The following is a 27,261-nucleotide window of genomic DNA, read 5'->3' on the forward strand; positions in this document are numbered from 1 at the left end:
CAAGTATCAGTATGAAACCCTCCTTCTTTGTATAGGAGGCAATGGATTCTTATATTAGTTATGGGAGAGGATTCTCTCTTATTCCCCTCCCACTCTCTTCTCCTCTTCTTCTACTTCTTCCTTTTATTTTTTATTTTGTTTTCTTTAGAAAAGGAGAGGCCCAATTAGGATATGATATTACTCCTTTCTTTTATAATCATTAAGATTATATTGTGAACGGTGTGGATTTAATCTTTTTATAAAATATATCTTTTTATATTTTTATTATAATTTTAAACTATTTAAATTAAGTTTTAGCATTTTGAATTTGATTATTTATATTTTATTTATTATTTAACATTTTAATAATAATTTTATAACAAAACAAATCCAAATCATTCAAATCTTAATCTAATAATGAAAAAAGAAAAAGAATAGAAAAGGATGAGATGGGAGAGGATAAAATATTTTGGGGTGGGACAGAAAATCTTTTGGCATTTAAATTGATTCCTTAATTTTTTTAAAAAAAGTTAAAATACATAAAATTTTCTTAAACTTTTAAGGTAGTTGTATATGACCTTTCATCATTTTCAATATTTAAAACTAACGCGCCTAACTTTTAATTTTATTTTTTAAAATTTTCTATCATTAATTAGCTGTTAGTTTATTAATATAGTTATTATCATGTCATATTAATACAATATACATAGCACATAACATGAAAAAATATTTTTATTATTTTTAACACAATTTAAGGTGAGTAAAATTTTAATTTTTTACTTTTAACAAACATGATAATACTCTTATTTTTTTTAGTTGAACGACATTTTTCTCACTATTTACAAGTAATACAATTTAAGAAAAAATTATAATTTTATTATAATTTATTAATTAAAATAGCTTTTTATATTAAATAAGTGAAAAGAAAAATATTTAAAAGTTACCATTGATGAGATGATATAAATTTTTTATCTATTTTATTTTTTATGCTCTTATTTATTTGTAGTTGTTATTTTTTTGAATAAAATTTTTGATACTTATTCAAATAAAAAATAATGTTATTAGTAAATTACAAATGGAATGTATGCAACTTTATAATAATATATATATTTTTTGCTATTGATGTTTTGTATTGATTTTATTAAAAAAATTTGTAAAATATCATAGTTTTATTGTATAAAAAAGATAAATTTTTATTTATATAATTCTTATGAATGATAGTTTTGAGATATTTTTCTTTTCATTTGTTGAATAAAAAAATATTGTTTTAATCAATAGAAAATAATAAAATTATACCTTAAATTATATTAACACATGAATAATGAGAATAATACCGCTTAACTAATAAAAATGAGAGCATTGTTATATGTGTTAAAAGTAAAAAATATAATTTTACCCTTACTTAAAATATGTTATGCATTATTAATCTAACATATCAAGAACTATATTAACAAAATAATAATTAATTAATTGTAAAAATTTTTGAAAAAAATTAAAATTTAAGAGAGATAATTTTAAACAGGAGATGGTGATATTTAACTTCCTAAAAATTTAGAAAAAAAATTATGCACTAAAAAAAAAAGGAATTCATGGCATGTCATGTCATGTGTCGCTTGGGAGAGGAGTTTTGCAGCTGACATTAGCCATGGTCAATTTCTACAGACTACAGGCGTCTTCTCTGCTCAATTTGGGGGTATATTCTCAGGGACGAAGCATCTAATATTTATATTTTTGTTCCCTTACGGAGCCTATCTCCTGCATCACGTCCCACGGTAACTCTCTTACTCCTTGCAGATTCACCAATAGAATCATAAGTCTACGAGCGTGACAGTGTGACACAGATTCAAGCGGTCTCACTCGCTTTTCCCATATAACCGACCTCAGAAGGACGGTGAGTGGTCGATGCCAAAAGGTCAGCTGTTCATTTTCTTTTTTCTTTTTTATAAACCGTTCACTTTCTTTGATCAACTCAATCAAAGAGTCTCACGCGGCCGAGCCCTCGAATGACTTGGACTTCAAAACGTCGTCGTAAGGACGTGACCCTCTTTTTTATTTTTTGAGCTTTTTCAAACTTTCACGGCTGGAATGGAGAGGAACAGGCTGAAAAGCTGAGAAACTGAACTGCAGCAGAAGGATGCGAGGAAGGAGACCCTCCTCTGAAGCACGTAAATGCTCGATAAAGACGTCTTGTTTTGTTCTTTGATATTGAAGGCTCGGAATCTTGCGGTTGATTTCTTTGCAGCCTAGAGCGAGACCCATCTCTTCGCCGAAAGTGGTGAAAAGAATTTTAGAGAGAAAGAGGGTAAAGAGGATTACGATATGCAAGCGGATACTAGGGTTGGTGTAGTGGTTGAAGGGGGGAAAAGAGGCATCAATTCAAGTCAAGGAGGTGTTGCCGTCGATGGCGGTGTGAGGAAGCTGGCTTCGCAGCAGCATTCTGACATTGGGACTATTTCTCAGCTTCTTGCTGGGGGCGTTGCCGGCGCTCTTAGCAAGACCTGCACAGCGCCGCTTGCTCGACTCACCATACTCTTTCAGGTTTGTATTTTTCTTTTGCTTTTGTGTTTTGGCTAATGCTACTTGTCCTGGTTTCTATTCCTTCAATTTGACTCTGCTATTCGAATTTTTCCCAAAATAATATTCAATTATCATTTATTTTACTGCTATTGCTACCCTCAAATGAATTGTGTTGTTTCTGTGACATAAACTTTTGATCATATGCATCTCATGGTTCATGGGAGTAATGTCGGTTTGGAGAATAAGTTGAGTTGTTCGTGGCGCTTTTCAATCACCCAGACATTCGGTTCGATTTCGAAAGGAAGCCTTAGGACCATAAGGAAAAACGAGGGAGGCACCCAAAAAATACGCGAGTATTTTTTTTTTTTTTTATTAAGGAGGGGAAGGCCTACCCTCAAAACTTGTTACATTTGATCAGTTCTGCTTGATTTGACATGATTAGTTTATTTCTTTCGCTAAAAAACATTGTAGATGATAAATATTTACTGATATGATCCTTATCTGGCTTATTTCCTGCGTTCTTCAACATGGAGTTTATGTGGCCTATGTATAATATTTTCTGCTTTACTCATGCAATGTCTTCAGGTTCAAGGTATGCACTCCAATGCCGCATCATTGAGAAAAGCCAGCATATGGAATGAGGCTTCGCGAATTATCAACGAAGAGGGATTTAGAGCTTTCTGGAAAGGGAATTTAGTTACTATTGCTCATCGTCTGCCCTATTCTTCTGTCAACTTTTATGCATATGAGCACTACAAGAAGGTTAGTTTCTGATTTGGAGTTTATTTTAAAACATTCTTGTCCTCTGCTTAATTTATATCTAATGGTTATTTCTTTTTTGCAGTTGCTAAAGACGGTTCCAGGACTGCGAAATAATGGGGACAATATGAGTGCAGACCTTTGCATACATTTTGTAGGCGGTGGCCTAGCTGGAATAACTGCGGCAACAGCTACTTATCCTTTGGATCTTGTAAGGACACGCTTAGCTGCTCAGGTAAGATCAAATGTCTCAGATTTGTGCTTTATTTACTCCTGATTTCTCTACTCTCAGTGCCACCTTCTCCCATTCTCTGGATCCATGCCTCTGGCCTTTTAACTTTTTGACGGACTTAAATTGGGTTTAACCACGTGCCTCAGTTGCCTCCTCAGTTGATGTGATTTTGCTCCTTCTGACTAGAACTAGCTGCACAATTAGTCTGTTTGTGTTGTTAGAGCATCAAAGAAAATGATTGGTTAATAAGTTTGGTGGAGCTGTCATGCAAAGTTAGTGGGGACTATTCTTTTTGCATCTCACTTCTTCAATAAATTGATCAATTTGAAATTTTGCAGACAAAAGTTGTCTACTATAGAGGTATTTTGCATGCTTTACGAACTATTAGCAAGGAAGAGGGATTGTTTGGGCTTTATAAGGGACTTGGAGCCACACTGTTGGTATGCTGCTGTTGTCAGATTTCATGTTACTTGAAGTAGAATATTCCTGTTTTTCTGTAATTTACAGAGGCTCTGGTGTAATGCAGGGTGTAGGGCCCAGTATAGCAATTAGCTTCTCCGTATATGAAAGCTTGAGAACATTTTGGCAGTCAAATAGGTGAGAAAATCTCTGATTAATCCAGCAATTTAATTAAGAGTTCACATACAATTTGGCCCCTGAAAAATATTGGTCCTTACACTCAATCCACGGATTTATCCATATATACAAATTAGTTCCTACGTTTCTGACTTGCTAGTTGCTACCTGTGTGTATTACTCTCTCCGTTCCTTTTTATAAGAGACAAATGGAGTATATTTTTGTTCCTAATTATAAGGAACATTGAACCATTGTCTGTATTTATTGCTTATTCCCATTATGCTCCCGTTTAATTATATGGAATGATAGAGTTGATGTCATTAATAAACCACTATGTCAAACATTTAATACGGGCATTTTTGGAAAGAGTTTTAAATTTGTAACATATTTAAGAAGCTTAACTAATTTTAATTATATTCTTTAGACTTAATGATTCAGTCATTTGTTTATCATAAAAAGAATCGGAATGAGTATATTGTCCCTCAAAAGAGGGTAAATATAATTTTGTCCTACAGAGGGACTAATGTGCAATGAATTACAACTTACAAACTCAGGACTAGCTTTTACAAAGGGATAAATTCAAAGACTAAATTGTGAGGATATATATCTTTGAGGGATCTAATTGTGTATTAGTTCCTATTTTAGGCTTCTAACTTTGTCTTATTTATTCTTATCATAGTTTTATTTTTGTTATCTTTGTATATCAGATCCAATGATTCAACTGTTCTCGTCAGTTTAGCATGCGGTAGCCTTTCAGGCATTGCATCATCAACGGGTGAGTGATCTAAAGGGCCACCATGTTTATAAGTTACAGTTCTGTTCCTCTTCATTTAGACTTAATGGTTTTTGCTGCTTCATCCTAGTTCAAGGTGCTGTTACTATTGTCATATGTGGCTTTTTTTTTTTTTTTTTGGGTAAAGTTTTGTATTTTCCTTGCTTTTGATTACAGATAGTCTATTAGCATCTTTTTACATTATTACATTACTCCTTGTGCATCTATATTTTATGTCAGGGCTCAGCTTAGAACTGCTGGGCCAACTGTTTGTTATATGGGCAGTTACACTTAGGATTCCTCTAATTAAATTAAATTTCCTTAACCAAAGGATATTAAAGAAGCTAACTTATGCGGTGGTTCATAATTCTTTTGATGCAGAGAAAGAGGGTTTAGTGCAGTTTTTGTACCAACCGTCTAACCAGACTGACCCCTAGAACCAGAGCCAAGTTCGGAGTTGTTTTTTTTTTTGCCATATGAGAATTTAGTAAGGAAGATAACAAAAGGCTCATTTTCCTATTTTCCGAAGATCTTAATCATCTTCCTTAGTTTAATTCTGTGACGTATCTCCCCAAGCTGGTCAGTAAATTCCATCATCGGGTGGCATTACTCGGATGAACCTTATATTGTGCCCTCGGTCATCAAATGTGAAGGCATGAGAAGTGTCCTCTTTGAGGTATGCTTCTCACTGAGGTTCCCGTCACCTAGTATCCTTTAAAACCCTGTGCATCTGAGATGTTCTTTTATAATATTGACTTGAGTATAATAATAGTCATGGTAATGATAATAGAATATTATAAATGACATATGAATGATGAAATTATCAAACCTTGTGTCAAAAACTGCCACTTCAATCTTCGTCATGGGAGAAGAGCCATATCTGTAACTGATACTTCCTTATAGATGAGATGCTGCTTGTGTGTTTAAACCTGTATCCCATGGACACTGACTAAATGCATATAAAATATTGATGTGTGAAAAGTTCTTATAGCCATTCATCGACTGTGCCAATATTTCAGGTGAGGTTGTGCGTTTTCTTTTGCCTCGTTCGTCTTTAAACTAACCTCACAAGTGATTCGATCATTATTGTTCTAGCTTACTAAAAATGCTTCCATTATAGAATTAAGTTGCTCAACTCTGAACTATTGATATAATTTACTGGGCTTATCCAGAACATGTCAAATATTCTGCTGTCAGAGACGGGACACCGTACCATAAGAATCTCTTATTTTGACTTGCCTTCATGCCTAATGCAGTACATAAATCACCAGATATAGTGCTGTGAAAAAATAGATTGAGAGAAAATAATTTGAGATTAAAGAAAAGAGGAACTGAGTTTGCTGCATTTTTACTCATGTATGTCACTTTATCTTGCTGTTGTATCGCACAACTGTAGAGGATTCAGAGTTTGCATCTAATAGACTATATCTTTGTACAAGATCACTTTGAATAAAATGTATCTGATATTTTCATATGAACCTATATGCAGCAACATTTCCATTGGATCTTGTAAGGCGACGGAAGCAATTGGAGGGGGCGGGTGGGCGGGCCCAAGTATATAATACAGGTCTCCTTGGGATGTTTAGGCACATAATCCGGACAGAAGGCTTGCAGGGCCTATACAGAGGAATCTTGCCTGAATATTACAAGGTTGTTCCTGGCGTAGGTATCTGTTTTATGACTTACGAGACACTAAAGATGCTTCTAGCTGATATTGCCACCCCTTCATAGTCACAAAAAGCTTTTAGACTTTCGAGTTCTTTACCCAGAGAAGAAGGAGTGAAGAGCTATTGCCTTTTTACGAAGCACATTTTATTTCTTGGATCATGGAAGTAAATTGGATTGCTGCTATGGGAGACTAGGGAATACATTTTTACCAATGTATAGGAACAATTTTTTAATTATATATCTTAAATTTTATTACATATTTAATGGGAGTATTAGGCGGTTATCTCCTTCCCCCCAAAAGATATCATTTTTGTATTCTCATGTTCTCTTCCACATGTTTCAGTAAGTTAAGAATTGGACACTCATGTACTGTGGGATTCTTGGTAAACGTTGTATTATCAAAATTTAAGTTAGAGGAAGCCCTAGTTCTAGTTTGCCATGGGCGTGAATCTTTTGTATTCAGCAAACACAATAGAAGGAAGGGGGAAAATATGTTTGTGGGTGCCGGCGTTGTTTCAGTATGAATGCAAGATGGCCACATTGAAGCAAAATATACCTATTGAGTTCGCTGCATGTATCGATAATTTTTATTTTCAAAAATCATTTGTCATAATTAGGAATTGAGTGAAATATATTCCATTAACGTTAATGCACATTATTTAGAATTATAATAAACTTGTATATTTAGTGAAGGATAATCTGGTCGAACCCGAAATAAAACTAAAATATACCACAACCTTTTGCTTTCGGGAAAATTCATATATTAGATTTTAAAAAAATGTAATTTTAACCATAAATAAGATTTATTTAAAGGGCACACCTGAAATGCTGGCCAGAGAGGAGCATACTTGAGATAAGAAACTGAACACCTCAACTTGAATCAAAGGCCAAAATTTAATAATGTAAAGGCTGGAAATGGGAAAGGAAGGGCGCAGAATACATTGGAAAGAAAGGTTTCGAAATGAATCGCCAAAATTCCGAAAGCTAGAACAATTCAAAGACACCAACAAGAAATACTTCAAATTATTATTATTAGCATACTGGAACTTGGCACACCCTCAGTACCCCCATAAAATAGCAGAGGGGAAGCTCTCCTAGCTTCTGTCTTGGAGCTTGAATTAACTCAAGGCCATTCATATCAATCCCAACGTACTCAGTATAAATTCGAATCAAGGAAAATTGAGAAGGCGAAAAGGGAAGAGAATAATGTTCCATTGAAATCAAGCTTGAGAGAAACGATTGAACTGACAATTCTCTTGCCTTTCTTTTTCTTCCATTTTCCTTTATTTTTGTTGTTACAGTGGGAAACTACCAGTCAAACGAATATGATCAAGAGTACGATGTAAACCATATTTGTTCACAGCTTCATTAGCAGCTCTAAATCCACCCCCATACGCTGGAGAAGAATCATTGGCAATTTGATTCATGAAAAATTGACCCAGTTTATTCTCAACTTCAGACTTGGCTCCTTTCTTAGATGATGAGGAGGGGTAGTAGGAAGAGGAGGAGGAGGAGGAGGCTGCTGAAGTTGAAGGCATGCTCTTAAGGCCAGGCATCACCACTGACTCAAGCCACATATAAGACAGAACCTGACAGATTCCTTCCTCTACGTGAGGATTAAGATTACGGTAACCTGCTTAGTTCAACGTGAATAAGGATAATATTAGATGGTCTTGTAAACTTGAATACCAAGAAAGAATGACCTTGGACATTATTCATATTTCATACCTTTAAGGCGTAACCAGCCGTGCATCAACTCGTGGACAAGGATGGCGCCCGTGAGCAACCTGAATCCCACAAAAATATCAGAACAAAAGGATGAATGAAAAGCAGACCCTGGATTAAGGATTTTGAACAAATAAATCTTCTAAACACACGGTATCTCTATTGAAGTTCCATCATCATCATCACCAAGGTGGAATCAATATTGTCTGTTAGGTTGTGCTTGTATAAGACATCAGGGCTTTTTACTCCAATAAACACAAAAAATATCCGGACACAAGATTTCAATTTAATACTCATAATGTAGCAAAATATAAACACAGCCAACTAATATATAAATGAAAGCTGGGAACTATAAACAAATAACTGTGTTTTCGAGAGAGAGAGAAATATTATGCAACATGATAGAGCATGTCTTTTATATTACAATAAAAGCAACCTTTTAGACTTGTACCCCACCCTGTCATTTTTTAGGAGACTTCCAAGTCATTTATGCGACTTTAAGTCTGTTCAACCTTCTGCTACGAGAGGTTTTACGTTCAAAACCCCAAATGTAGACATTCACAATAAAGTAATTTAAAGGGCACTGCTCTAATTCAGGGAGAAGAGAGAGCAAAGTTCTGATGTATTATTACCTTGGAAGACCGTAGAGAACAAGAATGGCTGTAACCTCACATTTTCTAGTCAGCTTTTGAGGCTGGGTTCTCATCCCAAATAGCTGGCGGCCTCCGATTCTTGGCCTCCGATGAATCTAAAACAATATAAAAATTACTAAAATTAGTATAGCTGCCTAATAGGTAACTTGTAACCTTGTTCATAAAGGCTTTTAGATTGCTCAGGATAAATTCAAAGTGGAAATTTCTGAAATCATACACTGGTGACAGTCAGCTCTTCAGAAAGGCACAAGCCTCTTGTCTCTGGCATGTGATGGTAACCCTGGAAAGAAGAAAATTTAGAGTAAGAGAAATGCAACCTTTAAATTGATTAGACTAAAGAATGGATCGTTCCTTACATTTTTATCCCCAACAATAGCTTCATTGAGTGCTTGCCTCTCAACCAGAAGCATAGGAATTTGTTGGTCTATTTTCATAAACATTCCTTCATAATAATCTCTAATATCATGGTAAAGAGGTTGACAATCTCCAGTGTCCATAATAGCTGACTCCATGCACTCTAAACATAAACTCCGCCCATCTTCCAAGCTATAGTATTTTGCATTCAAAGACTTAAAAGATTTAAAAAAAAAAAAAAAACAGAAGATTATGGTTAGCAATTTCTCCTTCCTTTCTTTAAACAACCCGTAATAATAATTATATTTATACATTATAGGGAACCAGTTTGATTAGTACCTCCAATCTTTCACAACTACAGCAGCGAGCTGTATCGTCATATTCATGAGATGGACAATATTTTTGGGACCAAAATGGGTGACACCTATACTCGATCAAACCAGCAGCATTTATAGGAATCTGAAAGTGAAACAACATATGACAGGTGTGAATTTGGCTTATCTTTTACCCTAACGTAAGAATAATTGTTGGATATAATGGTGTTAAGTCGTTAATTTGATTGCCTCCAACAGAGTATGTGCTATCACAAGGCCATGAACTTGTACAGAAAACAGAAATAATTCAGAAAAAGCAGTAGGGTATGAATCAGTGAAAGGAAAACTAATCTTACAAATTGGTAGCAAACTTCACATTTTGGGTGGGTCAACTCTTTGAAACAGGACTTGTGATATGGATGCTTCCCTGATAAAGAAAACTAGTATAGAAAGGAAAGAAAAAGATGCAGTAAGTGATAGACAAAATAGAAGCATCATAAACACACATATGTGAGAAATGAAGAAAATACTATATGCAATGTATCAACGTGTGCTGAAAGGCTAAAAGATGATTTCAACAGTCTGCTAGTCTTGAGAGGATCGAACTACCTCATGCTCAGTAATGGGGTAGCGACAAGAGTGACAGCGAAAGCACCATGGATGAAAATGAGTATCATTGCATGTTAAACAATTCGCATAGTCTACCTCCTGCTTGCACCCACCGCATATTCTGCATTTTAATAGCCAATGCACATGATTAATTGGCGAAGGTACTAAAATCTCTGTTCTTCCCATTGCTTGGATTTAATAATAGACAGGCAGATAGTGAGTATTGATGATTTGGGATGTGAGCCTTTGATTTCTCTTTTCACCTTTCAGGGGCCTTCAGAAATTTAGAGAAAGAAAGTAACTGTATATAAGAGCACATGCTTTCTGATCTTTCTTTTCATTTCTAGAACTTCTGTTTGGTATGCACATCATGAAATACAAAATTTGGAACAGCAATGATTGTACCTAATTTCCCCATATGTTGCACGGCTGTATGGAGGATGTGCAGATGAGTTTTGGTTATCCTGAAATTCACTTGCATAATCTTTATTGATGCCTCCCCCCAATCTATATCCTTGACGAGCTAATGAAAAGTAACATTTAGTCCCAGATAAAAGGATCGTGATTGAAAGTAAGAAAGCAAGAACTTTGAAAATTAAACAACTACCATTTGGTCTCTTCAAATCTTCAGCTAGAGAACGGTCATCCTGATGACATGAGAAGAATTATGCAGGATGTTGTATTCAGTTATCCACCAATCAAACTTGTAAAACAGTAAAAGAAACAATGCAACATGGTCATTGCATATACAATAATGATCTTTTTTTCCTCGTTAACTTGGTGCTGAAGAACCAATGGACCTGGATACTTCGTAATACCCTTGTGCTTCCAGAGGAAGGAGGTATATTAAAGATCATGTTGAATAGTTCACACAAGAAAGATATTCCATTCAACATTGCCACCAAATAACTCAACGATTTTAAATATTTAAGTCATCTTCCGATAGGAAACATGAATGGAATTGTTCTGTTGGCTAAATGAACACCCTCATTGATCACACAAGGAGGTTAAGATTGAGAGAATTACATCGCAGGTTTTCTTTGGCAGAAAGACAATAAAACATCAGATGTTTTATGAAGCTATCAAACATAATGGGAATGCACAATGTGAAGCTACGTTGCCATAGTGCAACAGACCTTCTAGGTATTATACACGTGTGAAATCAATTATTCTGTAAGTAGTAATCAATTGCCACTTAGAAAGAAATCAGTTGGGTATGATGTGTGCGTAGAAATCAAGTATGTTATTGAGTTATAAGCTATAGTCTAAGTCTCAATTACACACCTGATTTCCTAAATTGACTTTTCAGGAGCAAAGTACAAGGGGCCATATAATGAACCAAACAGGGGGGAAAGTCAACTTTCTAGTGCTCATGATATTTTTGTTTGATGACAGATAGTAGAATTAACATAGGTTTGGCTTAGAAGTAGCACCACAAAACGCTGACCCTATGACTAAGTCCTATTAACTTCAAGCAAAGCAGTGATATAATCCATGACAAGGACAACAAAAGAAGAAGCCAGAGCTTATATTTACCAACGATCTAGCCGGATTACGCCAAACCAAATTTTCCTCTGTAGCCTGCCGGAGATGACGACCTCCCCTTCCTCGACTGGACCCACCTTTGAAAAGCTTACTAAACCATTTCATAAAGCCAGACTTCCTCTCGGAGAATGAGGAAGCAAAATCCCCTGTTTCCCATCAAATTTTCAGGGACAAGACACATCAGAAGGAAAGAGATTAATCAAAATAGGAATATAATTCCCAAAATCAACAGAGTAAAATTAATTAAAAAAAAGGACTTCGAACTTCGAACAGAAGCTTCACGAGCTCATTTCCAATAAGCAAAAGCTAACAATACGGGGCTCCAATTTCAATGACAAATACAGACACAGAAAGAAGAAGGAAGGGAGAAGATACCATATATACAAGGGTGAGAGAGATGATTGACTTCTGAAGGAGCCATAACGGCGGCGGAAATATGATGTATAGAATTGGCGAAATGGGAGATCCGAGGGAAGGAAAAGGGAAGGACGAGAACTGAAAATGACAGAGAGAGAGAGACGAACAGGAGATGGAAAACAAGGGGAATTAGACATCGTTAATAGTAGCGGAAAAAGGAAGAGAAAAATAGGGAGGGAGAGGAATCTAAGGGGAAGTGGTAGAGAGAGAGATTCTTGGCTTGGAAAGCAATGAAGAGAAGTAGGGCAAGGGCAGAAAGATGGGGTTCTGGGGAATCTGCTGAAGCGGAGAATATCAGCTAACTGTTGATTGCCGAAAATCGAAGATGGATTGAGAGAGAGAGAAAAGAAAAGCCCGAAAAAGTGCTGTGTTTGCACGCATGGAAGCCGAAGCAGCTCAATATGTATACTTTTACTTTCTCTTCCTTCCTTTTCTGGAATAACAGAACATACTCGTATAGCTTTTGCTTCATCCTTCATGAAGAGTCGTTCCTCTCAGGAAGCGAGGTCAAGCATTTCTAATTTCTGAGATTTTTTCTACCAACCTAACTGCCCAGCTAAAGATTCATGCTCTGCTATAAATTCCCTTCCATTTATCAGTTACAACTTATAACCTTTGTAAGAAATCTCGCTTAACATTTTTTTTCTTAGGATTAGAGTCATTAAAAGATTTGACAGCATGAGCAAATGCAGAAAGAAAACGGAAAGCATGCTCACAATAGGCAAAGTAATCACTTTATACAGCAGCATGGCCCACGTCCCTGTGCAACCTCAAAACAAACCTACTGGTTATTGCATATAAATGATGTCGTTTCGAATCATTTAAAATAATTATATCATTATTAATATAGGTGATACATTATTTCATTTCACTAAACGAGCTTACAAGAGCCAAAAATCCCCATCACAATTAACTTGATAGGTAAATTGAGTTTAAAAGAATAAGGGAATAATATAACAAGCTTAAATCCCTATACCGAAATTTCGGAGCTACAACCTCGCTTATCTTCCTAACAGTATCAAACATACTATTTTACTTCTATTTATATCTATAGGTAAAGAGAAGATTAATTTTAATCTTATTTATAAAATACCTTAATAATTTTTTATATTTATATTTATCTTTCTATCCTTATTAAATTAAATGTTAGAAAAAAAATATTTCTGTCTATCACTACTCGAGGGTAAAGTTGGTTGCAACGGGAGTGACAATAAATACGTGTCAAAATCTCAAAAGTTCATTGATTTATAAAATGGGAGAATTTCACTTAAGACTCCTAGAGTATAGAAATTTACATTTAGGATTCAATATAATTTAAAAACTTTCTACAAGACCTAAGGCTTTAAGTGAAAATATATTTTTATAGATAAAAGGTGCACTTGCCCTCCTCCTTTTTCATGAATACACATCACAATATTCATAAAATTTTAATATAATATATTGTAATGTACAATTGGTTTAGTGAAAATAGTTTAATTTGAAATATACAAGTTGTGTGGGATGAAAAAACAATGAAATATACATAAATGTGTAACATAATGTTCATAAATTCTCAATATAATGTCATGTGATTGACAACAAAATGTCAAAGGGCTAATGTATTTTTTTGTTACTGTTCAAAAAAAAACAATCAGGTGTGATGTCGCGAGGCATGTTAGAGACACGGGGTTTCAAGAGGATGGAAGAATCTAACTTTTAATCAAACGCGAGGATTCTGGACTCCCTTACCACAATTCACCCGCATGTTAGAATGCGAAGTAAAGAATACTAATAGAGATGCAAAAAAACATAGATACATTAAGTAAAGAAAGAGGTGGCAAGCTATGTCGGCCATACAACAAAAAATAAAGACTAAAATTATATGATAAAAATAAAAATAAAATAAAATAAAATAATAGATGCAGAGTTTGAGACTGGTAGTTTGTTGACGCTAGTGATGATGATGATTGAGAGATGGCTCCTCTATTTATAGATAATTATATCTTTGTGGTCGAGCCCCATGATTGCCAGTTTCCTTAAATTTAGGAAGCACTTTCTCTATTATGGTCACTCATCATGCGTGAAGTACGAATAGTCTTGACTTGGTAGCTAAGGCTCATAAATATTTTTTTAATTATTTTAAAGCCAATTAAATTGAGTTGAGCCTGGGCCTTAAAATTCATAATTTAGGTGCAAACAATATCCCCCGCATACAAATTGGCCGAAGCCTTCATAAGCCAATTTTGTATGGATATGTCTTGGAGGACTGGCTCATTCTTGTTCTGATTGATGGTTGATCTAGTACTTTTCTTGAAGGACACCCTTGTGATTAAGGATTAAGGACCATGTGGTCTAGCTTAGAATCAAGTTTCTCAAAGTTTGGGACCTCAAGAGCTGGTTTTGAAATTGTCATTTTAAGTTTTTGAACTTTAAGGACTGGTTCTGTAAAATCTAGCTACTGCAAAGTTCCTGTGGAAAGAACCCTTTGGGAGAGAGTTTTTGTGGAAAGGGCCCTTGCAACGCTCACTTTTATGAATTTGGCCCTTATGGTTGCGGCCCTTGTGGCACTGGCCTCGATAGCGCCAACCCCGATGGCTCCAGCCTTTGTGGTGCTAGCCCCAATGGCTCCAGCACTTGTGGCACAGCCCTGTGATTTAGGCCCCTATGGTGTTGGCCCTGAGGGTTCTGGCCCCTATACTCTGGCCTTTATGGTGCTGGCCCCAATAGCTCCAGCCCTTATGACACTGGCCTTGATGGTGCTAGCCCCGATAGCTTCGGCCTTTGTGGTGCTGGCCCTTGTGATGCTGGTCCCTATGGTTCTAACCCTTGTGACGCTAGCTCCAATAATGTTGGCCCTAATGGTACTGGTCTTGATGGCTTTAGCCTTTGTGGCTTCGACCCTTGTGGTGTTGGCCCCAATGGCTTTGACCCTTATGGCCGAACAGGCCTACTATTGAATTAAACTTACCATTTATCCTTTGAAGGTTGTTATAACGATCCTTGTTGAAGGGCACTTTAGGAGACTACCGCCCGAGTCCATCTATTCTCTGAAGGTACGAGTCAATTGGAGCTTGCTCTTGCGACGGTCTAAACAACATAGCAAATATATTCCTTGGCCTATCCTTCAGAGTTTGCAATAGAGCTCTTTGCCACTCGTTAACTCGTACTTCACGTTCTGCATGTACAACCACGTTATCCGAGTCATAAAACTCAGGTCTATTTAACATATTGATCCTTACATGTCCTAGGCATTCCTTTCACACAGGTCCCACTGGGTGTGCCAAAAATTGTTTGTAAAAAAAAAACAATCAGGAGTGGTGTCGTGAGGCGTGCCAAAGATGCGGGGTCTCAAGAGGATGGAAGAACCTGACTTTTAATCAAACGCGGGGATCCGGGGATATCGGGCTCCCTTACCACAGTTCACTTGGATGTGGGAATGCGAAATGAAGAATATTAATAGAGATGTAGAAAAGCATTGATACATTAAGTAAAGAAAGAGGTGGCGGGTTATGCCGGCAATACAACGGAAAATAAAGACTAAAACTATATGATAAAAATAAAAATAAAATAAAGTAACAGACATAAAGTTTGAGATCGATAGTTTGTTAATGCTAGTGATGATGATGATTAAGAGAGGGTTCCTCTATTTATAAATGCTCCTAGCTTGGTACCCAAGCCCTATGATTGCCAGTTTCTTTGAATTTAGGAAGCACTTTCTCTATCATAGTCACTCATCATGGGTGGAGTGTGGATGTTTTTGACTTAGTGGCTAAGGCTCATAAATATTTTCTTTAATTATTTTAAAGCTAATTAAATTGAACTAAACTTGGGTCTTGAAATTCACAATTTGAGTGCAAATAGTTACTTAAGACTCTTAGACTTGCAGAAAATTTTTATATTATATTGCACCCTAAATGCAAAAATTTGTGCTATCGGGATTCTAAGTGAGATTCTCCCTTATAAAGTAGAGTTTATAAAGTTTTTGATAAAGTTTAAGGAAAATATAATTGAAAATTAGATAATAATAGCTTATAAGATAATTATGATTTTATAATTAATTTTGGCGCACACACACATATATATGTATATAAGTGTTTGGATATTTTTAAGAAATCATTATTTGGAGATTACAATTGATTATTTTAGTATGAAATATGAGTGCTTAGATATTTTTTTTTAAAATATATATAGTTTTGAATTCATAATTAATTTTGACTTATAATAGAGGTATTTAGATATATTTTCACAAAATTATGGCTTTGCCTGATTTTTTTTTATTCTGCTTTTTAATTATACTAAAAATCATTTTTATCTAATCTTAATCCAAACACAAAATAGCATGTTTGATTTTCCATTACAATCAAGTTTTTACAACTTTTATGCTCTTTTTGATACATTGGAAGAGTTAGTTTTTGATAAAAATATAAATAGAAAAGTAGGAGTGGAAAAGGCAGTTGGATGCAAGTGGAGTTTCAAAATATGATCGGTATATTGATAAAAGCGTTGCATGGGTTTTAATTAAAAAAGTTGCTATGACATGAAATTACTGAAATACCCCTTCACAAGAGCGACAAACACGCGAAAACTAATCTCATGTTCATGCATCGTTATGCCGAAACTTCACAGTCCGTGAAGCCACAAGCCAAGAAACACTAATACGACTACGTGTAAACGGGCACCGGATACAATACTGGACGACATGCATGATACGTTGGATACAGATACAAGAATATACATGCATGCATAACATTTCAACATATATATATTATGATATAAGTGCATGTATTTTAAGTCTTAAACAATCATTTCTAAAGTAATATAAAGATATTTGTGGATAATCAATCAAAATGCTAAGTTTTTAAGTAACATAAAAAACATTTGTTGAAAAAATAGTAAAACAAATGCTAAAATATGTGATATGTATCATGAAATATGATATGTATATTTTATCGAGAATACGTACGGATACGTTCACTTTTTAAAAATGTTCCTTAGGCCACAAGCAAATTAATTTAAGGTCGAAGCCATCAAGGTGGAGGGTGAAAGATGAAGATGTTGGTAGAAGGGGGTGGTGGCAAAGAAGGATAGTTAATATATATAAATTATAAAAAATTTAATATTAAATTGGATCATCTAAATTAAAGTTAGACAATAATATTGATGATAAAAAAATTTGTTAAAACTTTTATAATTTATATAAATTTTTATTTTAATAAATATAAAGTAATACTTTAAATATGAACCATCCATATTAAAATTTAAATGATTCAAATCTCATTAAACTAGTGCGTATAAGTGTAATAAGCATGGATGACAAGTTCAAAGGAATCATGGATTGGGTTGAAAAATAAGAAAGACATAGTTGTCAATAAATTAAATTATAATACTCATTTCATTCAAAAATATAAGGCATTTTAACCGAATCTTACTCTTCAATAAAGTAGTTACCTACTTTTAAATTAATTCTATATTTTTATATTTATCTCTATTAAATATCCTATAATAAATATAAAGTCATTCTTTAATAGTGGTACTTTAAAAAAAAGGTAATGATTATACCTTAAAAGGATAAAAATGTCTTATATTTTTAAACATTCAACTTCTTAAAAAAATATTTTATATTTTTAAATGGAGGGAGTAGGTTTAATGGTCATGAAAGTCCCAGTACTTGGAAGCAGTCAACCTCCATAAGGATACGTAGGAAGAGAATTCCATCATATGTTTTATGGAATTGGGTTGTGTTTCTGTAGAGAATCAGACTATACAATGCCAAACAAGCCAATTTTAATTTCACTTCTCCAGATTCACTTCCATACTACCAAATAGACCATCAAATAAAATTGTTCTTATGTTATTTTGCTTAAATCAACGTTTTAGTTTTGGTTTAGACTAACAATTTTTCAATTAAGTTAAAATTCACATGAGAAAAGGGGGCAATTAAAGTCAGGTCATTGATATTAATTTTTTCTTATTCCTTTGACCCTTTTCACTATGTTTATATATTGGATGAACAAGAGTTACTCGTACGTCGCGTAGTCAATGTCAATGTTTCTCCTTCTTCCACCTCAATTGTTTGGATAGGGTTGCGAATTCATTTTATGACAGTCGTTTTTTGTTTTTGTCTGATGATTATCACATCAATTGGGATGCCACGTTGCATGTTCTCCTCATAATTTTATTCATTATTTTTTCATTAAACAAACTCCCATTTTTCTCAACTAGCATTCTTAAGATGGTTGTGTTTAATTACCTATATATAGGCCAATGAGGCAACTCATAAAAAAGTTATTTACAGAAAAATCTATTGATCTTTTCTTTTAGAAATTAATTTATTATGACCTTAATTATTGAGAATATGTGATATATTATTTATTATTTTTATCAGTAATATCTTATCAGTTATCACTCATTCATTGAAAAATTATAGAAAAATAGCCCTGTGTATGTTTTGAAATTCAAAAAAGATAAAATAAAATAAACTGTTTTTACCCAACGCGATTGCAATGAACGTGAAACCTGACTAGTCTTAATAAAAATTATATAATTCATTAATTATATTATAAGAAGTCTCTATAATAATTTTAGTCTAGGTCTCCAAGCTTCTTCGGCCTTGATTCTTTATCACAATATGACATATTATTTTTTAATTATACACACTCGTTGAGATATGCCCAACAGTTTTCTTATTAGGGAAACCACAATATTTCATTTTCAAGGTTTCAAATTTCATATATTATTCCCAGGCTGCAAATACAGACTGTTATTCCATTCTACCAATCAAGACGCCTTTTGTCCTATTTTCATTTATGTCTTCCATTTGACATGACAGCCCATAAACTGCTCTACTCCACGCACACAAGGAATCATCATTATTATCATCGTCATCTTTTTTTATTGTTCGTAATATTGCTAAAAAGGCAAACTCGTCGTGAAGCAAAAAATCACAGATATGTGGAGCTCTTCAGCTAATAAAGGTGCATGTTTTTGCAAGACCTAAAAGAAGATAGAGAGCATAAAACTACAATTGATTTTATTTCTCACGTAAAGTGCACCCTCGATGTATGTCTTCCATTTTCCAAAGTTTTGGAAAAAGAATATATATATATATATGGGCAGGTTGTGATATAATATACATACATATATACATATATATATATATATATATACTTGCTTGAAAAGGCTAACCAATCGTCTGCTAGTTTGATCTGGTATACAAGTTGCGACAGCAGAGCACTGCGGATAAAGAGAAAAGGCAGTTTCTCAAATCTCAATCTCTCGCCCATTAGAAAGTGGTTCATCATTGTACATTTGGGTAGAAGACAGGCACTGAAAGTTAGGAGCTTTAAAAGCAGAGAGGGAGAGAGTGTGTGTGTGTAAAGAAAAAGCATTTTACAACCATGTCTCCTTTCTTTTCTGGTTGGACATGGACGTTTGGCTTTTAGTTATTTTATTCATTCACCGTATAATTAGGTGACCCTTACCTTATAAACAGGATGATACATGCTCAAAAAGTTGGGACCAGTTACATAATATTTCCCATTTTTTAAGCCCACTTCTCTCCAACTGTGTTATTCAAAGAGTGGTAACTCTTCCCTCATTTTTCTCTCCAGCAAACTTAAACCATTTAAATTAAATATATTTTTTAAAAAAATAATCAAATTTAAATTATTAAATTTAATTTAACAGTCTAGGTCAGGTCTGCAGTGATTTCTTCTCTACCTCTGTAGAGGAGGAAAGCTAACTCCATTATTTAAGAATTTGGCTTCTATCTCCATTTCTTTTCTCTCAATTTTTTATCTCAATCACTGGATTAATTAGTTTTTGAATAGCAACAATTGATTATTAAAAGATCAAAACTTGTCTCACCTATGGGTGAGAGTTCTATTAATCTCCCTTTCAAGACGATCCAAAGTTTTGCTAGGGCAAGTGTAGGATTATGTTAATTAATCTAATAAGGTGTATTGATCGAATTTGTTCTAATAACAAACACTCATTCTGAAAGTTAATTACAAACTTATAATAACCATTTATTGTATCCATCTTATTATATATGTTTTTTTTTTATAAAATCAATCATCTAGTCTTTATAATTTTTATTTAATTATAATTCAATCTCTAAATTTTAACTCAATACAGTGCAATTCAATTCTTATAAGTTTGATTTGGTTGAAACCCAATAATTAAAATTTAACTCAATGTAATAACTCATTTTCTATAATTCTAGCAATTTAAAATATCAGTCACAAGTTTCATGTAATTCCATTTTCTAAAACATATGGAAACCGCGATATTTTAAATGGTTAAAAAATTACAAAAATTAAGTTACACTAAGTTAAAGTTTAGAAATTGAGTATCAAACGAATTAAAACTATAAGATCAAAGGATTAAATTTTTCCTAATTTTTTATGACGTTTTTGTAAATAGGAGAATAATAACTTAGACATGAGAATTGTTGCGTGCATGCAGCTTTAATTTGAAAGTGAGATCAGAGGTAGATCAGTGTTTAATTTGATGACGATAAAGTGGACACATGTTTATGATCTCTAAATTAAGTGGATATCTGTCATCTTTAGACAGAGGTTAATTAGTGCCTATAAATTAGGGGTATGCCCTAAAGTTGTGAGGCAAAACAGCACAGACGAGTGCTTTAATTTATAAAGCAGCCTTAAGCTTTAATTTCTTAGCTTCCATTAGGTGTGACCAGGAAATGCAGATCATCATCCTCAACATTTAAAAATGCTGAAAACAAAGAATCCAAGAACAAAAGCCCTAGCTAAAAACTATTTTAGTCCCATGTACGTCTCTCACATATTCTAGGTGACTATAAAGGCATAGTTTCTGAGTCAGATCACATGTCGAGAGAACCTCATCAGATACCTTCCTGTGCTTAATTTATTTGGACAGTGGCATCAGCGTCGTCTCAAAACCTCAAAGCGAATCTAGTTTCTAGACATAGGTCATCAAAATTCTATCAATATCTATATATCTTTGTCCTTGTTCTTTTTCTATATATATAGGTCATTTATTCGTTTATGTATCACACACACACACACACACACATAAAGGGACGAATTGTGCTCTGCAAGATTGCCTTCACTTGACAGCCAAAGAATCGGCACTCGTTGAAAATGCTATCAATATATATATGAATATATAAAAAAGTTGATGGATTTGTTTACAATCACCCATTACTCATCCATCATTACTTTCAAACGCCGGCCATAAAGCTACATTTGTTCTGTTGTGTCTATACATATACTGTTCGAACTTTCTTACTCTATCAGTCATTTTTTTAAAAAGTTAAATATTTAAAAATATAAAATATTTTTAATTTTTTAAGATATAATTATTATTTTTTAAAAAAAAATACCCTTATTAATAATAACTTTATATTTATTGTAGTATGTTTAATAAAGGTGAATATGAAAAGATAGAGTTAATTTAAAAGTGAGTAACTACTTTATTAAATGGTAAAATTTAATTAAAAATATTATATATTTTTTAAACGGAAAGGAGTGATTTTTTTTACCTTCAATTTTAGATAACGAAAACATGTCAACATGCCTGTAAATTCAACTCCAAATTTGTGAAGATTTATTGCAGAATATTTGGCGATTTTTATCAAAACTACTTAAAAGAGATGGGTGGGAGGTGTGAAAGGTTTTGATTATATTCAGCGATTCAGAACCACTAGTAAAGGCTAAAAAATAACCACTAAAAATTAAAGATCATTTTTTCCCGAATGGAGAAGGCTATGGTCAAAACCGTGTGAAAGATGATGAAACTAAGTCCAATTAAAAAATTTAAAAGAGTTTAATTACCCCTACACCTTATCTTTGATTTGGATGGGAAGAAAATTAGAAAGGAAATGAAATTATTATGCGGGTAAATTACCAAAAATGGCTAAAAAATGTACTGTTTTTAGCAATTTTCCTTTCTAATTTTCTTTCACCTGTATTTTCCTCCCATTTTTCTCTCAGTCCAAACCAAATACAAAGGAGGGTTGTAATAGATGTTAACATAAAAATTATCATGAGACGTTTGATGGGCCAGCTAGTTTAGTCTGTCTATGCATTTGTTTAATTACTTCTTTAAAAACATGGTCCAAGTGTGACGGTTTAATCCTGCAAGAGAATATTTCTAATCTTCATGATATAGCCAATAAACGGATGGTTCTAGGCATGTTCATGCACAATAATGAAGGAGATGTAACTTGTACGGAGTCGCAATAGATTTGAAACGAGATAACTTCTCCAAAGATCATCGTTAACTTTTGACGTGGTCGGAAAGAAATTGCTGTGCATGGCCCACATCTTACGCTTAATCATCCTCCTTTTTTCTATTGATCTCTTTGTGAGTGCACAGTATGTCAATGAGGATGTGGTACTTGGTAAACGATTTGTACTCGCAAGACAATGTTACTGATACTATAGATCGTGTGCGTCTTTGAAGAAGCTTGATTATGAACGAATGGCCCAATTGGTTGGTAAAAAGTGCTCATTTTTGCTAAGGCTGATTTTATTTTATTTTATATTGTTGATCCTCTCTACAATGCAAAGAGATTTTGTATATCCACATATAATCATGGCCTTTTATTAGTTTGGACTATATATTCTATGTTATTATGTTATTAAAATTTTATGTATAAGTCAAACTTTATAATCAAAAATTCCAAAGAATCAGATAGGATTTTTAAATATAGTGGGAATTTTATTTTTATTTTTTTAAAAAAAGGGATTGCAGAAACGAAGCCACTGCACTTTGACAACATGCATGTAGAAACTGGGAAGAAAATGATCACGTGGAGGCGGCAAAAATTTAAATTTCCAAGAACACCAATATTGGTCTTTTGATGTTGCCGAGGAGACTTTGAAGGAAGCAAAAGAGATGATGATGTAGTAGAGTGCTTAAACTGGACCACCCATTTTTATAACACAAAATTCTCGTTTGATTCTCCAAGAATATTAGTACGTGTTTGGATGGGAGATCACTGAGAGGAAAAGTGAAACACAAGCTTGGTAAAATATCTATTCTTTAGCTTCCAGGGTAGGACAGGATAATTCTGGATTTTTTTTATTCATCCTCTTTAATCCTTTCTCTTTTATATAATTCTTTAATTTATAGTTTTCCTCTTGAAAGTTAAAAAGGAATCTAAAGGAAACAGGATGGAGCAAACCAAATAATAACTTAATTTTGAGATTTCCTGATAAATATTAGATTCTTTTTATGTTGTTCATGAATTATTATAAATAATATAACTTATTATAATTTATTATTCATGTACTGAAATGAAATTGAGCAAACTGAATTATATATTCACAAGATTTAGATTAGACTATTGATGATTTCTTAAATTCCATGTGATATGCTAGAAAACTCATCTAATCCCAAAATGACATGTTCTCAATTTAATTCAAGAAAAAATTGGACAAAATAGTTATATTCCAAACTGTGCCTTGGCCACTCTTTCTTAATTATCTATCTATTCCTTCATCTTTGTCAATTCTTTCTCCTTTGGAAAAGTACCTTTTGCTTGGAGATTAGAAGAAAAATAAATTGAAAATTAAAAATAAAGTATCAGTAAAATAATATTCCTTTTCTTTTTAAAAATAAAAACTATACAATTAAATTCTCTCTTAATTACGTTCATTGCTCTTTATGTTTTGCCTTCAGGACTGTATTTCCAAGAAGCTATATATAGTTACACACTCACACATCTTATGATTTGCATTATTTACAAGCAAATAGTGTAACTTGAGTGTTAAACTCCCTATAACACATGAGAAAATATATCTTGTTTATATAAATGAATGTGTTGGTTTATGTTGAAATTTCTCCCTAATTAAATCCACATTCAGTCTTTTATTAATTTGAGCTCCAGTTGCTAATTAGATTAATGAATCTAAATAAAAGTATCATTGACAAGGACTGCAAAATTTGGCAGAAATCCCTTCTTCAAAATTTGAAACTATGGTTATATATATACATATGCGAACTTGCTACTTTCTAGGTTTGTTTTTCTACTTTGATCTAAATTATAATACTCCCTCTCTTTTTTTAATTGATTGTCATTTTAATGGAGATTGATTCTAGCAAAAGAGTTAGTTTTTTACAATGTAACGAAGTAATATTTAAATTCTTATTGAAAGATATGTTCACATTTTTTATTATAAAACCATAGAAAAACCGTGCAAAGGGATTAAGATCTAGTCATATTTAAAATTATAAGGTTTCTATAGTTATGTGAGGGATCATAATATCAAAGGTATCACGTGATAATCGGTGAGTTAAAAGATCTACACATATATTTGCTTCTCCATAACTATGGTCAAAAGTGACTATCCAATCTCTCATAGATGTGTTTACATTTAATGTTTGACTGAACTTCAATAAAATTGCCTCTAATAGAAGTATAAATGAGAGCAATTTTTTTTTAAAAAAATTTTAAGAACATGCTAGAAAATAAAAAAAAGTCATTGAAGTTAATGAGCTTGGACAAAAATGAGGCAATACTGTGGATCTTCTAAAGCCCAGCCCAGTAGCTTTTGGGTTTGGAGTGAAAGGCCCACTTGATTGGAATGATGGATTGGGCGTACACTGAGGTGGATTGAATGTCTTTAGGGCCTACAAAGTAGATGATATATTTATTAATCTCTTAAAGATATGAATTTCTTTTACTAAAAAAAAAAATGTAAATTTCTCTAATACATTTTATCATAAATACCACCTCTGATCCGATTTGTCGGTCACTTTCTAAAAAAATTATCTTAGCCTTTAATGTACGTCATCTCCTTTGTTTTATGCAATCTTTGATTCACAGTTTTGAAAATACTCCCTACAAATTTTAAAAAGAAGTGTTACATTTTGATTATCAAGAAATCTTTTCTTTCATGCATGTAACATTTCAATTTTTACTGTTAGAATTTAAGTAATACTGGGATATGATTTATTAAGTAAATTGATATTAAAGTAATTTCATTTATGTTGCCTAGGGTGTAGAGACATGCAAGATTGTGATTTAATGAAATAAAATGTGAAATTGTGCATAAATCCTTATCAAGATAAATTAATCCTAATTACAATTTTAAAGCATCAAATTATTATTTTATGGAGAAGTACTCCTTATCGTCTTATTTATAAGTCATTTCTAACATGTTTCACCGAAATTAAGAAAAACTTTAAACCTTATTAATTTTGTCTTAAAGTTTAACCATTTGTTTCCTAATAAATATTCTTAAATCTTATTATTAGTATTTTTATTTAAAGCATTTAAAAAAGAAAAAAATATAAAGAGAAGCATTGAAAATTGACAAGTGTTTTATAAATAGAATTAAATTTTTTCTTCTCTCTCTATCATATAAATAAGACCAAAGGACTATAAAATTAAAGGTGGTAAATATATATTAATAATGATTAGAATTTAATAAAATGATTCTATAGCAATCAGAATTTATCTTGTAGTTATTTAACCAAAGATAATTTGATTAAAAAGTAGTTAAATTTTAAGAATTTAATTTCAAGTCATGGTTTTCAGAAAATGAAGATAAATAAATTTAATATTGTTGAAAAGAAGAAGAAGAAGAAAGCATATTAAAACAAAAAAAAAAAGGAGGGCCATTGTGCACGTGAGCCCTGCTATTAATTAATACTCTCCATTTCTTTTTCTTCTCTTCTTCTCGTCCTCCCTCCCGCATCATTTTCTACTTCCTTTTGCTCTGTGCAACGTGAGAACAAAGTGTGGGTGGGGGAGAGTTCAGTTCGGACAGGAAGTGGATTTTGGAGGTGAAACTTCACCATATAATATTTCGAAAGTAATTCTAAGTATTTTAAGATTAAGTATGTATCCTAAATATTTTTCTAAGTATATTTCCTACTTTGTTTTTGAATTTCTTAACAGTGTAAAAATTGGGTTTCCCATAATTTCGAATTTGGGATAGTTTTAACATATTACTTTGTGTCCAAATGTGTTGATGGGAATAGAATAAGTGTTTAATAGTTTAGATTTGTTCAAATGTTTGGTTTGAAGGATTTGAGGTTAAGATTTGCAATAGAGAAGAGGTTTAAAGTAATTAATGATAATGATATTTTAACACTTTGAATTTAAATATAATGCCTGGGTTGTGATTATATAAGTTGAAGTTGAAATTTAATATGTTCAGAATTTATTATCTGGACTTGAATTGGAATTTGAGAATTTTTAGAGGAGCCCAAAGTAGTAGAAATTGAGGGTTTGGATTTTTGGAGTTAATTATTGCCTGAAACTTTGTTAATTGGCTGTGGGTAATTTATAAATACTTGTTAGAAATTGACTATGGAATTGAATTGCGAGTTTAAGTCGTTTTTTAATTATGAATGAATTAATGTGAATTTTTGTATGAGTAATCTGGACATTATTTGACTAGAAAATTATTTCAATTAAAAACTTTAGATAATAAGGATCTTATGTTTAAATCTTCATGATAATTGAATTTGATTCAAGTTATCATTAAATACTTGAGATCTTTTTTATCTAAAAGGGGCTTTTTGACAAAATTGTAACATTGAAACTTATAGGCCTCCTAGTGATTTTTGGAAGTAATTTGAGAATGCATAAAAGCTTGTGAGTTGTTTCAATTAAAAAATAACTATAGTTAATGGTAGAATATGAAATTGAGAATTGAACTAGAAAATTGAAAATTTAGTTAGAATTAGGGACTTTATGTTGTAAATTCCATTTATAGGGATTATTATTATTATTATTATTATTATTATTATTATTATTATTATTATTATTATTATTATTACATGAATGTCACTAATTATGCAGACTAACCTTGTATTCGGGCATCGATGTCCATGGCTTGCTCAAGCTTATTCAAGCCATTGGAATGAAGCAACCAGGGTTGATTTGTTATATAAACTTGATTGGACTACTTGCATATTTTAGATGTAAGCTCTATATATGTTGTTATATTTGTAACGAAAATTTATGTTGGAGGATATATGTTGATATATGTTGATATATGTAACCAGGATTGATATATGTTGGAGGAAAATTTATGATGTCTTGGGAAATGGTAATTTGTTATATTTGTAACAAAAATCAATAGTAAAGCGGATATATGATTTAGCAAATGATATTGCTTGTGTTGAGATGTTTAACTTATACCCCAATTATTACAC

General features: G+C 32.9%; 2 protein-coding genes across 3 annotated transcripts; one reads left to right on the forward strand and one right to left on the reverse strand.

Moving 5' to 3' along the window:
* Window positions 1-1,987: 1,987 nt before the first annotated feature.
* Window positions 1,988-6,937, forward strand: LOC129302346 (uncharacterized). Its single transcript, XM_054941157.1, has 7 exons — window positions 1,988-2,517; window positions 3,082-3,258; window positions 3,341-3,490; window positions 3,826-3,927; window positions 4,014-4,084; window positions 4,771-4,838; window positions 6,325-6,937. Exons 1-7 carry the CDS (start codon window positions 2,299-2,301, stop codon window positions 6,564-6,566), a joined length of 1,029 nt encoding a protein of 342 aa, XP_054797132.1. The 5' UTR covers window positions 1,988-2,298; the 3' UTR covers window positions 6,567-6,937.
* A 580-nt stretch (window positions 6,938-7,517) lies between these two features.
* Window positions 7,518-12,778, reverse strand: LOC129302345 (protein DA1-related 2). 2 transcript variants are annotated; one of them, XM_054941154.1, is made up of 12 exons: window positions 12,079-12,778; window positions 11,695-11,849; window positions 10,766-10,805; window positions 10,564-10,681; window positions 10,159-10,279; window positions 9,906-9,989; window positions 9,575-9,694; window positions 9,238-9,450; window positions 9,099-9,161; window positions 8,861-8,976; window positions 8,232-8,290; window positions 7,518-8,136 (listed from the first exon to the last, which is right to left on the reverse strand). In XM_054941154.1, exons 1-12 carry the CDS (start codon window positions 12,122-12,124, stop codon window positions 7,799-7,801), a joined length of 1,473 nt encoding a protein of 490 aa, XP_054797129.1. In that variant the 5' UTR covers window positions 12,125-12,778; the 3' UTR covers window positions 7,518-7,798. The 2 variants fall into 2 exon arrangements, with proteins under 2 accessions (XP_054797129.1, XP_054797130.1); XM_054941155.1 differs by having other exon boundaries at window positions 12,573-12,777.
* Between the last annotated feature and the right edge of the window lie 14,483 nt (window positions 12,779-27,261).

The sequence above is a fragment of the Prosopis cineraria genome, unplaced genomic scaffold, assembly GCF_029017545.1.
Source record: "Prosopis cineraria cultivar Desert tree isolate PC_DT_omini unplaced genomic scaffold, ASM2901754v1 PC2, whole genome shotgun sequence".
Taxonomy (NCBI): Eukaryota; Viridiplantae; Streptophyta; class Magnoliopsida; order Fabales; family Fabaceae; genus Prosopis; species Prosopis cineraria.